General features: G+C 38.8%; 1 protein-coding gene across 1 annotated transcript in view; it reads right to left on the reverse strand.

The window, feature by feature from the left end:
* The window catches only part of WDFY4 (WDFY family member 4), a 126,563-nt gene that overhangs the window by 50,477 nt on the left and 58,066 nt on the right, over positions 1-18,020 (reverse strand). The window contains exons 39-42 of the mRNA XM_051619006.1: positions 9,083-9,160; positions 7,737-7,940; positions 6,881-6,932; positions 5,297-5,463 (exon numbers count right to left, since the gene is read on the reverse strand). Coding sequence (XP_051474966.1) covers positions 5,297-5,463; positions 6,881-6,932; positions 7,737-7,940; positions 9,083-9,160 — 501 coding nt within the window. The remainder of the gene's footprint in view (positions 1-5,296; positions 5,464-6,880; positions 6,933-7,736; positions 7,941-9,082; positions 9,161-18,020) is intronic.

An 18,020-nucleotide genomic window follows, 5' to 3' on the forward strand; every position in this document is an offset into this window, starting at 1 on the left:
AGAAGGAGGATCTTGTCTTGTACATGGTCATGGACACTGGGACTCCTCTATGTCCTTGCTTTCTGTGACAAAAGCTGCCATCTGTCCCACCCCATTGTCAGCCTGAGAAGCTGACATCCCTTAGCTAATGATAGTATCTGGAAGCCAGCTCTAGTAGGATTGTGCTCATAGCTCTTGCACACCCAGGAGTTTGTCTCTCTCCAGACTCCTCTCAAACAGAAAATGCTGCCGAAAGCTAATATGAGCCTTTAAATTTCCCCTCAAGTCAATTAATTCAAATTCGTGCCCTTCTCACTGCTCCCATGGCTGTCTCAGGAATAACAATAGCAAAGTCTACCTCCTTCCCTTCTGCATCATTCCACATGAAGCAACTAACTGTTAGGGGATCAGCTGTGCTTGCTTGAGGTGGTAGTCAGGATGCTGGGGTTTTTCATGAGCTCTGCAGAGATCCAGGGAGCAGCTACAGCCTTACAATTGAAATATGTTTTTCATCAAGTTGAACACCAAAAAAACCCACCCAGAAGCAGATACTAATGGGAAATACTGGGCGGTGTCCAAGCAGCTCAAGTAGCATGATGAAGGTGCACACCCAGAAGAAAACTGACTAAAGCTGCTCTAGGGTTTGTGGGGTTTTTTGCTTTTTGTTTGTTTGGTTGGGTTTTTTTTGTGACTTATAGCCTTTGCACCTAGTAACAGTTTCACTGAGCTGGGGTTTGGGTGGAGGAGCACAGGCTGGGGAAAGAGCTCCCAGCAGCTTTTCTACTGCAACAGAAATCCAGATAAACTAAATCAGAGGAGTAATAATGTGCAACACTTTGTTGTTCTTCAGGCAAGCCCATCTGAACTTCTTAAGGCAGTTAGGTAGCTATTACAATCTCTGCTCCTGCAGCAGGGAGGAAAGAGGAGAAACTGAGCACAGAAAAGGGAATTAGGTTGTGCCAAGGCCCTGGCTCCCTAATCCTCTGCTTTGACTGCAATAGATAGTCCGTGTTCCCACTGCACTTTGGCATATATAAAGTTCTTTACTGTTGCATCCTTGCATTGGGATGAAGTGTAACAGTGCTCCTATGAACACAAGCTGTCTTGATGTCTTGCATAGCTGTGATGTTCAATGCCTTTAGAAACACTGGCTCCACCAAGTGTAGAGCTGCTGCACTATTCTTTCAGTCCTAGATGCTTAACCTTATAGCCACTCTCTCTTTCAATTGAGCCTGTTATTTAAACATTTCCTTTCTCTCTACTATGCATCACGCTGTCTGATATGCTAGTAGCTTCTATTATTGTCCTTGGCACCTCCTATGCTCTCTCCAGCCTCTCCTTCAAGGAAAGGCATTATGCCCAGATTTCTGCTAGGCCATGCCCTCTTGTTAACTTCAGATTCATTACCCCAGCTGCTTGGATTTCTTACCATCTCGAATGACTTACTGGCAAATTACAATTTAATTTTCTCCAAAATTCAGAATTTCTACACCAAAATCACTCCCAAAGCCTTCCAACACTTTCTTCATCTATTGCATGCTAACCACACATTAAAACCTGGCAGGACTGCCTTAGGCTTATAAAGATCAGGGAGACAACCTCACAGCTGGGGACTCAGGTTGCAGATACAGGAATCCAGTCTCCCTGTCTCTGCTGCTAAAGCAGGGTTATTTAAAGGCTTGGCTCTGGCTTTTGGTAGGTAAATTGATATATTAGGTCAAGATAGGTAACTATTTGCACTTCTCTTGCACAATTCTGCAGCACCACATGCTGTGTAACATCACCCACATTGCATATAATCTCTTCTTCCATGCCTATGGTGTCTATGGTCTCAGTATAACAAAGATACATGCAAAATACAATCTCCAACCGTACACACTGTAACTTCAGTGGAAGCCTGAGTAAAATGTATAACCAAAGAACCAGAGTATGAAAGTTCTCTCAGAAAATTCTGTGAGAATAACCCTGACATCAACATCTGTAAAGCTGCATCTGCAGCATGATAGATTAATCTAGTGAATTACACACATAGAATTTTGTGTGCAGGAATAAAAAGTCTTGTGCTTTGGGCATATACACATAGATACTATACACTACTGAAAACACAGCACCAGCTCCAAACATTCAGTGATAAGGTGACTAAATTCTCAACTTTTAGTTCAAAGTCATGTTTTTCCCAAACACACCAATAGCAGTCCTTTTGACCAGCTTTCATAAATAGTCCCTGCTGGGGCCACCTATAAAGAGAGTAGGCAAAACAAAAAAATCTCAGCTACCAGACCACCATTTTCCTTTAGTCTGCAAACAACTACACTGACCCTCCATCCCAGTGTGCAGGTGAATCACAAACATCTAAAACTCCTCTGAACATCCACTTACTTCTTTGTGTACCTCCATAAAGTCAAAACACAATGGCCCTCTGTATTTTGCATTTCACCAGCACTGTATACAAGGTTTATGGCTTTTAGAAGCTGAACTAGTAGATGACTGAAAGCTGATAGGGACTAGGGGAAACTGTTGCAGATCATGGAAAGAAATGAGGAAAGAACCTCAGGGAGCCTGGAAACTGAAAAGGACACATGTAGGGTAAAGTAATTGCAGATGAAAGACTAGGACTCTCTGGGTAAGGGAAATAAGAATATGATCAAGAACCCTGAGAACTGGAGGCTGTGTTATGTATGTGAGGAGAATTTGATAGATAGCTCAAACACAACAGGGACGTAGGGGCAGCTGGCAGGGACAAAACAGCTGAAGGTAAACTTCAAATAATCAGGGAAGAAACTACTCACCACAAAACACTATCCCTTCTAAAGGCAGGGATAGGACATAGGGTGGAGGAAATTTAACAGTACAGGCCCAAATCCAGGATCATGACCTATTCTTACTATCTCTCTAGCTGCCACTTTGGCAGAAGCCATTGTAAAGGCCTGAAAGATGAGAAGGATGCTTTTCTCCAGCAAATGTCAATGTGATACCCACAACTTTCAGCATTTTTCCACTGGCCTGCTATTCTTGGGAGTTTTGATAGAGGCTTCCATTATCAAGCTTTGGGAAAGGCTGTAAGAGGCTGTAACTGCACATCTGTAGCAATATTTTCTGATTTTTGACATTTCCTAAATTCAGAGTGTTTGACTTTTACATCTGAGAAATGTGTTCCTCTAGGGGTAGTTTAGCACATTAAAAAAAGCAACCAAAAAGGACATAACTAAAGTCTGTACTTTGCATAGTTTGGGTGTTGCTGAAACACAGATTATGAATGCTCCCTCATGATTAGTCTCCACTGTGTCAAAAGACTAACCTTCAACACTTTCAGTAGCCTTATACCAAAGCCTTAGCCCATAGTAGAACAGCATCCATTTGCTTTCTCCTTTCTAGTCACTTTCTCTCACAGTCCAAGTGATGAACACATCTTGTTTTAGACTTAAAAATAATTTCACAGGAATGCCTAAATGTTTTCTAGTCTATTTTTCAAAGAAGATAAATCAAAAGACTAGATGATATTAGCATGACACCACCTCACCTGCACCCATATTCTTCTGACTGAATTTGCTAAGAACAAATTCTGAACTAATTGACAATGTCAATAGCATTTGATCTGCTGCTTCTGCAAAAAGCCAAGTCACATATCTGAATGTGTATAAAAGTGTCTGTTTAATGCTAGTGCAAAAAAATAGCACTCGGAGACATTTTAAAACAATGACCGCTTTCCAGAGAAGGGCTATCCCTGTGCTAAAGAAATCAATCTAGTACCTGCCAAAGCATTGCAATGACTTTTTTTGTGCAGTAGGTAAAATGGTTCCAGTTGCCTGCTTAAAGTGCAAACAGCTCACTAGGCAGCCATTTACAAGGCAGGACCGCAGTGCACTAAGTGAGCACAGGACAGCTAATGTCATCCCCTACTGCTTTTTTTAATACTTCTGTCAGCTCGGCAGCACAGTGACTGCTCCTGGAAAAAAACATGCCTGGCATTTCTGATGGCTTCCTGCAGAGTTACATGGAGAAGAGACAGACAGCCTGAAGGCTCAAAATGAGATCAGCACATGGAAAACATGCCTCACATTTTCATGCTTGTCTCCTTCTGCTGTGGAGAGGTATGTGGGGGGAGAAAGGAGGAGCAGCAGGGAAATTAATTATACTCAACAGACAGTGTATTAACAGTTCTAATAGCATGAAGAAGTCACCATGTTAGAGCACAAATGTGTCCCCCAGTCACTGACAAAGCATCAAGAAAATTTGGTGCTAGTATTGAGACATAAAAATAAAATAATTATTTCTGTATCTATGTTCTATTATCATAGTGCTCTAATGGCTGAGTTTAAACACTGCAAGTCTGACCCTTCGCTTCCACTATGGCATATGAACTCTTAGGCCAACGAAGGGGAATGATGTCACTGGAATAAACACTGCAAAAAAATCAGTCCTGCAGAAAATGGCTATGTGCTCTGCATATCCAACATCAAGGATTTGATTTGTGTGATTTGGAGTCCCCATTGTGGGGACTATGCTGAAAGAGAAGGGTAGGTCTTTTGAGCAAAGGGATTAAATTGAATATACCAGGCCAAAGCTAGTCTCCCTAACAGAATCACACCTATTTACTCCATAGCTTATGTACTTCCCCAGTGTTCCTGAACTTGCCTCTTCCTTATGCTGGGAAGAAACCTGAGAGAAGGACATTCAGTCCAGTACAAGAACAAAGAAGGAACTACACCATTTTGACTAGATGACACATGGTATAAGCATGAAACAGGAAGCAGGTAAGTCAATATGGCTTTAGAGGGAAGAATCTGTCCAGTACTTATGGGGAGGTAGAGAAGAAAAAGGAATGTGAAGGGAAGAAGAAAACATTTTCTGGCATTCAGCAGCAAGAGATTTAAACATCACTGAATTGGCAACCCAGACAAAAGTGGCATACCCTTCCAGAGATAATAAAGAAACTTGATCCAGGCACTGCTCTGGGAATGAGCAAAGGTGGGGAAGCAGGACAGAAATTCTCTGAGTCTCATAATTTGCTATGTTTTAGGCAAATTCAGAAAATACTGTCTCACAGGTACAAGAATACCTTGGGTCGCACACCCAATTTTTTTTTCTATTCCTTCAAAGAGTTAATGTTAAGTGCTCTTCAAGAATATGTCTACATATGAGTTCATACAGAGGCTGAAAAATTGTAATTGTTCTAAGGAAACAGACAGTGATGATGTTTTCTGTAGCCTGAATCCACCTGAACCCCAAACTGAAAGGTACAGACAGGCCTCCACATCCAATTCACCTTCCAAAATGCCATCTACCCAGAGAAAATTTTCTAGTTCACCTTTCCTACCTTTTCACATTCTGCAAACTCCTGCAGTATTATTTGTCTCTCCACACACAGTTCCAAGAAGTCTTCTGAATGGAAACTTTCATGTAGAGCAGGGAAGAACGTTAGCTGGTTAAAATCAGATCCTTTCTTATCCATTTCCCTTTCTGCTCCATTTAACGTCAGTTCTCCTATATCAATATAAAAGAAATGGCAGTTTTAGTTGTAGCTGGATGACACCAAAAGCTTGTACAGTTTAGACTGCCACCCATCTGTTCTACCTTGGGAAACAGCATTATTTATCTGCAAAGTAAAAGGCAAGAGAAATAAAATCTGTGCTAAAGAAGGATGCTTAGTTCAGGGAATTAAAAACAGGTACCTGCATTCAGTCATAATTAATACTAAATTACTATAATCACTAAAGATTCAAACATGTCAAACAAATGTATTTTTATTTCTGTACTGTGTTGGGCTGATTATGTGATAATTTAATTTTTTAAAAAAGAATCTGTTTGCATACTCACATTAAATTAGGAAAAATTTAAAAGGGTAATCTTCTGGAGGGAGACATGCACTGAGCAGGATCATAAGAGAACCCAAGCAGAGATAATCCACTCATATCTTGCACAAGCTGTGTCACAAGTTTTGTAAATTTATATAGCGCATACAGTTAGGGAAGGCATGATCATCCTTCTTATTAAGGTAGACTGTAACCACTTTCATACAGAAACTATATAGTACTTTAATCTTGTTTGAAGTCTAGAACAATGAGCTCCACTGTCACTTGATATCTAGGCCCTGTCACACTAAAAAATATACAACAATACTGCTTGTGTAAGAGTGTACACTAGAAGCTTGACTTGGAGCAGCCATACAGGTGACTGAAACCCACAACTTTTGATTTTGATGACATTTCCAGACTACAGCTCTTTCTGAATGGTTTGTTTTTTTCCTTCTCTGAAAAACTATTGATTTCTGTATATCCCCCCACTTCTCTTCATGTCACACATACCAGAAAAGTTGACCTTGGAAACTGAAAAATGTTCAGAACATATTTTGAAAAAATTGCATTATATTTTGAATGCTGAAAAACAATTTGACATGTTAGCTTTTTTATTGTTTTTCTTCCACACTCCATTATTTTGTTCACATTCTTGGAAAGTTACAATTCCTATTACCATTTCTCTGAGCCATCTATCATTGGTTTTAAATATTATTTTAGAGATAGAACTAGACTGCCTACCAAAGCAAGGGGAAATTCTGCACTTTTCCTTCTGAGATTCAGCATTTGGGAGCTTTTCTGGTTTCCAAGAATGCCCAAAGCTTTCATTTCAATATAGCTTCAATATAGCTTTTTTTTAATTCAGGTCTTTCTGGTGGCAACAAGAGAGCAACGAATTCTGAACATAGTTTATATACCACCTGTAGCCTGTAGCATCAGTCTTTTCCTGGATTTTCAAGTGTCTTTTTAGCCCAGAGTGCTGACATAATTATTATTTTTTTTTTAATTAGATGAAATTCTGACCTGGAACTCCATACCCTAATTAAAATTCTCTCTGACTGTTTGTGTCCACCCTCTTGATGATGTATTTAACCCTAAAAGGTTACCTGAATTCACTGCAGCAGGGGAGCTTGTTTCATTTCTGTTTCCTAGGAGATCCTGAAAAGAGACTAGGTATGACTAGAGTGGCATACCCAGAGAAATGCAAATAACTTGCAAACTTATTGCAGAGAAAAACACAGATTTAGAGATACTTTGGAAATAAATGCCTTGGAAATTCAAATACACTCTTTCAAAAGGACCCAAAGAAACAATTACATGTAGGAACAAATGTCAAAAATTAAGCAAAAGAACTATTTTCTTTTCCAAGACAACTCTGCATGAGGGCAGTTGTAGGATAGAAAGCATTCCACCCAGTTTACAGAAAACAGCCAGAATCCAAGCTTCACATAAAAGCTGAAAATGTCCTAGAGATGGGATTCTCCTGATACACTGAAGTGCTTAATCTTCTGGTTGATAGGATTTGGCACTTAGACACTATAAAGACTGATAGTAGTAAATACACCGCTCATACAGGTCAATGCTTAGTTCAAGCTACTCTAATTGTCCTTTTGATCATCCAATAGTTTTAGCCACTCTAATAAGTATAAGGCTATAGGACAGTCTCAGTTGCATACATTGGAACATGCTACACCCATGAGATATTAAAAGCAGAAAAAGATGGTTGGATTATATGCACATCTGTCTGGGGAGATCCTATACTAGAAAAGAGGGAAAAACATTCTATTGCTGCTAAACACATTGCAGACCCTCTGTCTCCCAAAACTGGACCTTTCAAGTGGGTTCTCTGTGCATGGCATAGCATACTGCTAAGTCAAGAGACAAGAAGCAGAGAAAAGAGAGGAGTATAAAGTCACCAGCAACTGTTACAGAAAATGTGCACCTCCTGCAAAAGCATTCTACCTCATTCTTCATTTGCATTGTTGCCACCTGGGTGTTTGCATGTTGAATCCTCCTCCTCATTCGTGAAGGCCCCTCATAACAATCAAGAATCCATTGTGGCTCTAAGGATCGTGATGCATCTCTCCATGGGCCCCTTCTATAGAAAAGTTGTTCCTCAAGTATCATCCAGTCCTTGGCTGCTTTGCTGTAACCACATTGCAGCACCTGTGGGACATAACCAATTTGTGCCACCTTTTGCACACATTCCCTCTTCCCATCCAATCGTGGCACCACCCCAGTGATTCAGAGAGATCTAGCCAACCAACTGTACTGGACCACTGTACAGGGAGTGCTGCAAGCCCATCAAACACAGGTCCAACTCACCACTGAAAGTTTGCTGTGGGAGATGCTACTAGTAAAACTCAGAGACAGTGACAAATAAAGGCATGTCACAAAGTTCAACCTCCTTGAAAATGGCTGTTTTAATTAGATTTCCAACTCAAAAGCAGCGAGTCAGGAGAACAGGATCAGAGAGGTTTTATTTACTCCAGGTTTTTTTCTGGCAAATATTTGTGTCAAATGACAACAACCATGCTCACTGAAAACTAAGTCTGAAAGTCTCAGTCAGAAGGGTACTGTGCTCCCTTCAAGCATGGCATAAATTTACTTACATCTACTTAAGAGGTGTGTGCAGGGAGTTGGGGAATATTACAATATTAATTTAAAGGAAACAAGAGGTGAGAATTTCAAAGAATGAAAAGCTTGTTGATCTCTCATGGCCGATTCTGAAAAGAAAAACTTACTAGTGAGATTTTACTAGCTACGAGCTTGAGACCTCCAGAAAAGTCTTACTGGATGCTAAGAAAAACATTTCAAAGTCCTCACTTTCATTTCTTCCACTGTGAGAGTGAAATACTTCATTTAAATAAAAGAAAAAAGGCTCCTGAAGATAAAGTGAGGATCTGCAATCTGATTGCTGAGTGACACTATGTCACACTCCAGTGGTGATGTCAGGAATGAAGTACTGACTTTGTCAACTCTCAGCATTTCTTTGGGCATACTACTCCTCTCAGAATCACAGAATTTTTTGAGTTGGAAGTGACCTTAAAGATCATGGAGTTCCAACTCTCCTGCATGGGCAGGGACACCTTCCACTAGAACAGGCTATTCAGAGGCCCATCCAACCTGCCCTTGAACACCTCCAGGGTTGGAGCCGCCACAACGTCTCTGGGCAGCCTGTTCCAGTGTCTCACCACCCTTACACTGAAGAATTTATGCCTCTCATTTCTGAAATGCCTGATTGTCAGGGTAGTCCAAGAGCATCCTTTCAATAAAGCAAGCTGTAGCACGATATTCCTGTTATTTACCTGTATGTGGTTCCTGTACAAAGAGGCATACAGCTCCTGCCCAGTTCTTCGGTACTGTTCCATAGACGACACAAATCCCTAGAAGAATCATCAGAACACATGGCATCAAGGTGCTGCAGCTGTAAATTCTGAAGGGCAGAGAAAGGCATTAGTTGCTCTGCCTTTTGGTAAAATGATTGGGAAATACGGCCTATGTCTGAAAGTCTGAAGGCCCTGCAGGTAGCGTAGTGATGAGGCAGTCATCTCAGAGCAAGTTGCACACTTACACCAGGAAGACAAATATATTAATTTTTTTTAACCAAGGGCCTTAGTGGAACTGCTCAGAAGGAGAAAAAAAACAGCAGACAAAATTTAAAGCTCCTCCTTTTGGAGCTGAATTAGTACTGCAAGTAGCATAAAAGACAATTATCTGTTACAAAGACCATGACTGAAGTAAGGATTTGTAACCTGGTCCTTGCTGCATAAACAGAAAGTGCAAACAAAGGAATGGTTCCTGTCTTCTTTTTGAAGACAGGAAAGCGATTGTTCCTAAAAACATTTGAGTTTTAAGAGCCTAAGTTCTCTTGCAACAAGTGACTTGGAGTATAAATACACTTTTTAATGGGACTGTTGTGCAGAGATGTTTGAGCTAGCTCTGGAACTGGAAACTTTTAGAGCTATACTAATACAAGAAGACACTGCTAACTACTCCAAAAGCCAGCCAAATATGTAGATGCAGGCTTACTTGAACATGATTTTGAAACCAAGTAAGATTGCTTGCCCTTCCCAGGAACTTACAAAAGATACACTAAAATCACAAAAGGAAAAAGTTTTAAAAAAGGCAGTAGAGTGGCTGACCAATAGCTGCGTTAAAGAGAGTAGCAGAAATATCTTTTCCTTTGATATAGATTCTTGAGCATTAGTAATGGCAGAAAGGGCAGAAGCTGTTCAGAGACTATATAGGAGACATTAGAGTGCCCCCAATGCCTGGCAAAGGCTCACATCCCCACCCAAGCTTCCCTGAGAGAGGTGAGATTGCTGAGAGTCACAGCACATGGCTAAACTGGCTGTGAAAGTCCAAGTCTCTTACTACCTAAAGCCATGGATCAGATGGGTAACTTTTAAATGCATAGACTGTGCCATGCTGGCAGTGATTCCTCACAGCAAACTGTCTAGCTGCTGCTTGCACTGTGCTATAATTAAGTTAACACACAAGGTCTATGTGGTGTGCCGATTACTGCTGGCTGCCAGCCAGGTCTGTACCCCTGCTGCAAAGTCACATTTATTGGTGTTTCCCTGCAGGAAGCTCCTGTTTTACACTGATGAAAGTCATTACAATTTTGTTTGCTTAAAGCATCATTAAACCTGTAATCACAGTTGTGGCCTCACAAAACTATTCCATAATTCATATAAAACTGCCGTAAAGGCTGACCTAGAAAGCAACAGCATCTCTGTGCTGTTGAGCTGGGCTCAGTACAGGAGAAGAGCTGAGATCCCAGCTCTCTGTGGACATAGGATGAAAATCGTTCAAAATTCCAGTTCCTCCAAGTACTAACAACCATTTCATAAACCCACAGGCTATTCAAGCCAAGTCAGGGCTTCACTGGCATCTGTTTTGAAGTTGCTCATAGTCTTGTATTTCACTCATGGCCACTGATCAGCCCCCTAAGGTCAAAGCTCACATTGCAAAGATTCTTGATTCTCACTGACTTCACTGACCCAGCTCCTAGCCTCTGAAACATACAAAAGGTTGTAAGAAGAAGGGTTGCCATGTCTGGTGAAGACCCACCACTTTGGCTTCCAAATGAGCTCTAACTAGTCATCTTCAACATGTCCCTGATGGTCATTCCCACAAGAAAACATCTGGTTGTAAAATTTAATAAACAGTTAACAAAACTGGAGATCACCATGACTGGAAAAAACTCAACAAACCAAAACTAAAAAATAACCCCAAAAAAATATCTGAAAAGGATTTCCAATAGACAAGGAGAATATAGACAAGGCTATTTTTAAGTGTTCAGTCAGAACTGTTGCATTGTAATGCTTAATGAACAACTAGTGCAAGCAAGTTTCCAGCAAATAAATAGTTTCCATTAAAAATTGTAGGTGATTATCCTTTAAAATGGCAACTCTTTATGGAAGAGACTAAATACAGTAATGCCACAGTGTAATATCTGTCTTGAACAAAAACAATATGCCAGCTTTGGTAATTTTTAATATTGTGTAACATAAGGTTTGAGTTATGAACTGCATCCTAGGGAAGAGCAGACTAAAAGGCTATATTGATCCACTCTGGCCTAAAAATTTGAGTATTATACCACACTTGAAGTTATTTTTAATACAGACTCCTTTATTTTGCAGCCTTAGACAACAATAAATTCTAAGTACAAGCAGGTAATTTTGCTGCCCCAGATTCCTCGTCCAGTATTTAAGGCTTGAAAAAGTGATGGGATTTACAAGCTATTTCCCTATTAAAAAAAAAAACCCTAAACCAACCAACCACAGGATCAAAAACCATCTATCCTATTGCATGGAGACCTCATGCAAATTGGAGAGAAAATTATTAGCACTGGGGAAAGGTAAAACAAGCAAGGAGAAAATTGCTGGCAAAAAGAAAATTAGCATGCCAAAAAAACCCGAAGAGTGGATTACCTATACATTCTTTCAACTACAGCACTTGAAAGGCTGCTTGTAATAAGAAATGGTCGAAAAAAGATTGAGGTGTGATGTCTAAGTTAACAGTTCTATACTGACCTCTGGAATATTTTAAATATGTTTTTTACATATTATTTTATATGTGTGTATATATATGCATATATATAACACTTAACACTCCTGCACCACATAAATATTCAGGCTTACCATAATAAACTCATATTGCATGATTCAGATGCCATGTGTGCCACAGTTTTTCCTGAATAAACATTATGTCATTGGAGTGCTGCACTTTAAGGCTTTCTTTGGAGAATTAAAGGCTATGTTTGGTTTTACAGGACACATGTGCACATAAAAGTATGTGCCAAAACCATTAACAAATAAAAATAAACTTCAAGTCAAAATATTTTTGGACCTGGAAGAGCCAAAAGGAAAGCCCAAATGCCCAGATCCTTTCCTGTACCAAGTGAATAGTTCCATGGACGATAGCAAGAATATTCACATACTTGTTTCGAAGCATGTGTTTTAGTTATCTGTTGGTGAGGACTAGAACTAATGATATCAGTCTAGTGTTTAGCTCTTCTAAGCAAAAGAAAACTATATAAGCATACACAGTAAGAGAATTCATATGGCATCACCGCTACAAAAAAATATTACTCTTGTACTTTTCACAAGTGTATCTCAGATGCTTTTAAGGAAGAGGCCAAAGTCTTCAGCTTACTGATGGGGAAACCAAGACAAGTTTCTGGAACATCCTGTCACTATGACTTGGTTGCAGGGGAAGGGAAAATTGGTAAACCCAACCATAATTACTTGGAAATAGCCTGAAAAGCCCGCAAAGAGGATGCATAAGGTGATAGTATGCAGTAGAGGGATGGGGGAAAAAATGTGATGAACTAATTTCAAATTCCTTTCTCCTCTTAGGTTCCCAGTTGCTATTCTAATATAGCTGATTTACCAAATATTACATCTTATGTCACAGGAAGAGTCTACTTACCTTATTTCTCTTAACAATTAAACAATTCTATGTGGAATGTTTTTTGAGCTAATTACAGCTATTCAAGCAGTCACTAGGTTTTTAGAAAGTATTCCATTGGCACAGAAAAACAGAACAGCAGCTAAGAAGCTCTTAGAGACACAACAAACTGCATGTAAATACCATATGTGACAGTGGCAAGGAGTTTGCGCATGGCAGAAACAGATTTGATGACCCTGATTCATGAAATAATTTTGTTTCTGGATGTGTTTAGGCATATATTTTGCAATCTTTATATGCAGGTTGTCTGCTACTGAGGGGAAGCAGATTTGCCTTTAAAACAAGCATTTAAGATACAAAGGTACAGATATTACATACACAGCACTTGGACCTCAAAAGTGGATATTAAACATGCTTAAAACCTCTATGGGTTATGACTGCAAAAGACAAACAGGAAATCAGTATCATTACAATGAGAAAAATGACATTATACAAGTGTGACACGCTCTTCCCATCATGAATCAAACAGAAAAGCTGGGTCTTTTTGATGAAAAAGAATTAAAAGAACATGTTATTTTAGAAAGAGCAAATTGTTCAGTTTTACTAAAGGATATATTTCCTAGCAGCTCAACATAAGATGGCATCCACCCTTGGTGCAGCATTGCTCCTCTCAGCAGCCCCATATCCCAGCTCTGTCCTCTGGACTGCCTGCCCTGGACCAGCGTGGATCTTGTCACCAATGATGTGACTTAGTCAGGAAGGAGCACTTTCTCACCAAAGCAAATGATGTTTTAGTCACCATCAAAAGCTGATAACCTTCTTAATTGGAACTTCCTGAACCATTACAACTTAAAAAGCTACACAGCAAGATTGTCAGCAGTTTTGAGCCTAAACTCTTTTGAGGTGTGAAATCTTAATTTGCTCAACTCAGGTTCTACTTTTTTCCACACATCTAATCAGAATTTCCCTTCCTGAATGCACAAGTAAAACCCAGTACTTCTAGTCCTTTCCTGCTAAATCATGGCAAATAAATGGATCCCTCTTTCATCAGTCTCATAAGCAGGGAATAGGATTGCAGCTAGCATGGCAGCTTTACTGAGAAGAATCCAATTGTTATATTAAACTACCAGAGCTGGCTGATGTCTCCAATTTAGCAGCTCTGTTATATTCATATACAGGAACAAAGTGCATATAACATCTCTAAGTTTACTACTGCTACTAAATCTAACACAGTGAATCAGAGACAAGGTACACTGCTACACTGTGCAAAAAATAAGGCACCCATCTTGTGACCAGACTGCTTTTCAAGTATCTGACTATGCATTAGGAAGCAACTAGGTTCATTTCATAAGAGTAAAATTTGTTTCATGAGTCATCAGGTAACAAGCATTAAGCTAAGGCAGATTTTTCCTTAGCAGATTAAAGAACAGTTTGTCCTAGTCCTTCATATACACTCTCCACAGTGAGGGTTGTTTGCAGACTGTTTTGAATCACAAAATTGTTATTGCTATGTGGATTTTATTGTTAGTTTGCCAAAATTCATTTAGCTTTTCAACAGACTGCAGTTCCAGCAGTTAAGTATTGCATGGAAGCTTCGTGCCTCAACCCGCTAGGAGGCTAATGCACTGTGCCAACTGCTCCTAAGGATCATGGATGGATTCCTGGCATCACCAGTTGCTTGGGGAATAGCAAACTTAATGAGGAACAACCTCCATATTTCAGTGCATCATAAATATACCCACATGCAGGGGTGGGTTTCAAGAGGATAAACCCAAACTATGGTGTACATGTGATGAGACTTCCACATTGTATTTATCAGCTAAACTCAGGCAGCACTCAAGGAGCTCTACTTTTATAGCAACTGTATAGATGTAGGTATGTATGTGTGCACATAAACATACTGCTTCAACAAATGATACTACTAAAGAGAGAAATTCCTGGCAGAACAGGTAACTCATCTCCTCATAGCAAAAAAGCACAATGACAAGTGATATATATTTGATCTTTAGTCCTCTCTGTGAATGACCTCTGTAAATTTGGGATAATTCACTCAACCTCTTGAGGGCTCCGTTTCATCCTGTATTGGCAGAGGTATTAGCTTTCACCTCTAGTGAAAGGTGAAGATCAGACTTCAGTGTTATGGGAAATAGCAACGGAGTCTCTTCTTGCCTTCACTTGTTCTTACTCATCATTTTCCTATTTCTATTTAAAATGATGATTTTCTACAAAGTCTTAAAGTTGTATGAAACTTCGGGCTTTATTACATAGTATCTCAATGCATTTATTTGAAAGCCTCATGCACTGGCATTTTTTGGTTATATTTTAATAATGGCTTTTATTTAAGAAAACTTTGCAGTTCTAATCCTTTAGGTGGTGGAAGAATTCTGTAAATTATAGTGTATGCTTAGAGCTCAGAGTACAGAATACAAAGGAACATTTCTTCCCTGACCCTTAAAATTACCAGATTTCCTAAAATGACAGGAATTGAGGTGACAAGATTAATTCTGGACTTTTTAATGCCTGTAAAATAATCCAGGACTCTCCAGGCTATTCTGCAGCAGAAAGCATTAAGAAATAGGGACAATCAAGCTTTGTCTTTAATTTGGCTAGCTAGGATGAGAACAATAAGAAATGGACACAGTCTTCAGCACAGGAAAGTATGCCATACTCTTCATTTAGGAAAAATGTTTAAGCTCATCTTGCAGAGATTTCTAGGACCTCCCCCGATTTCCTGTTTTCTCTACTTGCACCTACCTCCATCCACCCTCAGCTATTTTCAGCCCCCTGCTGTCTGATAGAAATTAATACTTAATTTTATGGGTAACCAGACTCTTATGTACTTTTTATACTGCTCCCTGTATGAGACAAGACACCATAAGTAAACTCATAATGTATTGACAAGCAGATTTGGTCATAATTCTTCTCCTTATAAAGATTTATAACAATATGACTGAAAAAAAAAAAGTATTGTCTTTAAAAATAATAAAACACAACTTAAAAAATAATGAATAGTGAAAAATTATTTTCTTGTGGAAAATTGTGGATGAGACTGTGAATCCCACCTGAAGTTTTAAAACAAAAAATATTTATCTTTCTATCTATTCAGCAGAGGAAAAAAAAAAATAAATCTGTTTCAGTGGCTAGCATTTGTTTCTAGGCTTTGTCTGCAACCAAACAAAACTTGGCTTTCATTCATTTTGACACTTTAGAACTCTTTTGACATAACCTGTTGCATGAAAATAAAACACTGCAACTCACAGCTCCTGAAAGGTGAAATTTCAATGCCAACAGCTTTAAACATTAAACTCTGCTGACTGAAATCCTATATCCAAGCTTAAGCCTGAACCGCACACAATCTCTAGTGTGAAAAGGAAAAACATATTAAAAAAATATGCAGTAAACAAAAGAAAACATCTTTTCATACAATATATAATTAAATTAAGGGATTTCACCACCACAGCACACCACTGAGTTTAAAACCACACCAAAAAACCCTCTGAATAATTACTCACTGAAAGTTTTGAAATAGATATTTCTTGTATATCATGTTTTAAGATGAAACTGCTCTAAATGAAGAAATTTGGTAGGACCGATTTTCTACTGTGCATTGTGCTGTCACAAACTGTCTCCTCTAGCAATTAGTTCTGGATTTTTAGGGGATTGTGGGATAAATGGCCTGTGGATCTAAGTCAGACTAATATTTCTTATTCATCATAATACAACCTTTATAATTCAACTTCTTTGTTAAAAGGTTAGCTCCAATTAATATAGAAATTATCTTCATACATTTCAGGAAGTTCAGTGATTTGTATTACATGAAATTAGTCAGCTCTGCATTTTGTGTTTTCTTGCAATTCTTATCTAACTTATGGACATGTTGAATTATTCTTTATGATCTTGAAAACAATCTGTAAATGATAAGTGAGCAGTGTCAGACATCCACTTAAGAGGACATACAAATTACTTTGTTCAAAGTTAAAGAAACTTTTTCCAGCTTGCCGCAGCATACTGTAATTTAGCTTTGAGCCAGCTATTAAACAAGACAATAATATTGTAATGGAAATTGTTTAATATACATCATTAATAGTAAAGTGCCTGTTTTCACTGAAGTAAAAAAACATTTTCTATGAACAGTTTTGAAATGAATATTTGATTCCAAACTTCCCTTGTGCATTTAATGACATGCTAATTTACATTTTAATTACTTCCTAAGAAATCAAAGCATTTGTTGACAGAAGAACATAATGTCAACTTCATGGTGCACTGTTGGTGGATAGTTAATGAACTTAATTAGATAATTAGTGATGTTAATTATCTTTCTATTATAAAGATAAAGATGTTACACAAATTATGCACTTCTCAAAGAAATATCATTATGCATTTGCTTTTTTAAACTCAGCTTAAAAAGCTGGCAAAAGACCAACTGAGTTGTTGGTAAGAAAAATATTTAAGTAATAATTTTTTATTATGTTTCAGATATTTCTGTATAATTCATTTCACCCACTGTGAACTGCTAAGTTGAGCTTATACCTCCTTCATCACAAATTAGCATGCTCTTTTTGTTCAACCCTGCTCTCCCTTGCACTACCTCACATACCTCTCCACCTTAAACAACCAGTCCTATGCAGTGGTGCTACTATTGTTTGAAAATCCAGGCTGGTCAGCATCCACCTTCAATTTGCAGTCAGTGACTGAAAGATGCTATAAGGATGCAGGAAAAAAATAACTGGTATTTTAAGGCACTCTCCCACTACTTAGCTCTAGGTTCAGCTGCTTGTGTTACCACTGACATCTTGGGTGCTAATGGCCAAGTTTCTGTAAATTAATGTCTGCCAGCTTGAGATAAAGCTTCTTTCTTACTGAAGTCAGAGCCCGCTGACACACAGCATTTGAACTAATGCTGATTTTCTGTCCTGCAGCTGAGTTTTCTGTGCCCTGACAAGAGCCAAGGAATACACCATCAGCCTTGCAGTTCAACGTAAATCACTAACGCTGAAAAAGCCTCTTTTAAAACTAGCCTCTAAAACACAGACTTTAGCACACAGACATGTCAACCAAGAACTTGAGTATGATCTGTACACATTAAAATAGATTATTTCTCCATCTTCGCCCATACCTAATGCAAAATCTGTAAAGACGGCTGCAAAAGCGTGAAGCAAGACTGACAGCCAGGAATAAAAGAAGCTGCAAAGCACCTTCCTAAATGAGTAAATGAACTTGTAGTTTCTTTTCAACAGGTTCATCAAGACAGCTTAGCTGTCAGTATAAGTAAATAAAATATTACATTGTAAAAAAATCAGGAGGAAGAATTTTCAAAAAGAAATGGAA

This window comes from Apus apus, chromosome 4 (genome assembly GCF_020740795.1).
Source record: "Apus apus isolate bApuApu2 chromosome 4, bApuApu2.pri.cur, whole genome shotgun sequence".
NCBI lineage: Eukaryota > Metazoa > Chordata > Aves > Apodiformes > Apodidae > Apus > Apus apus.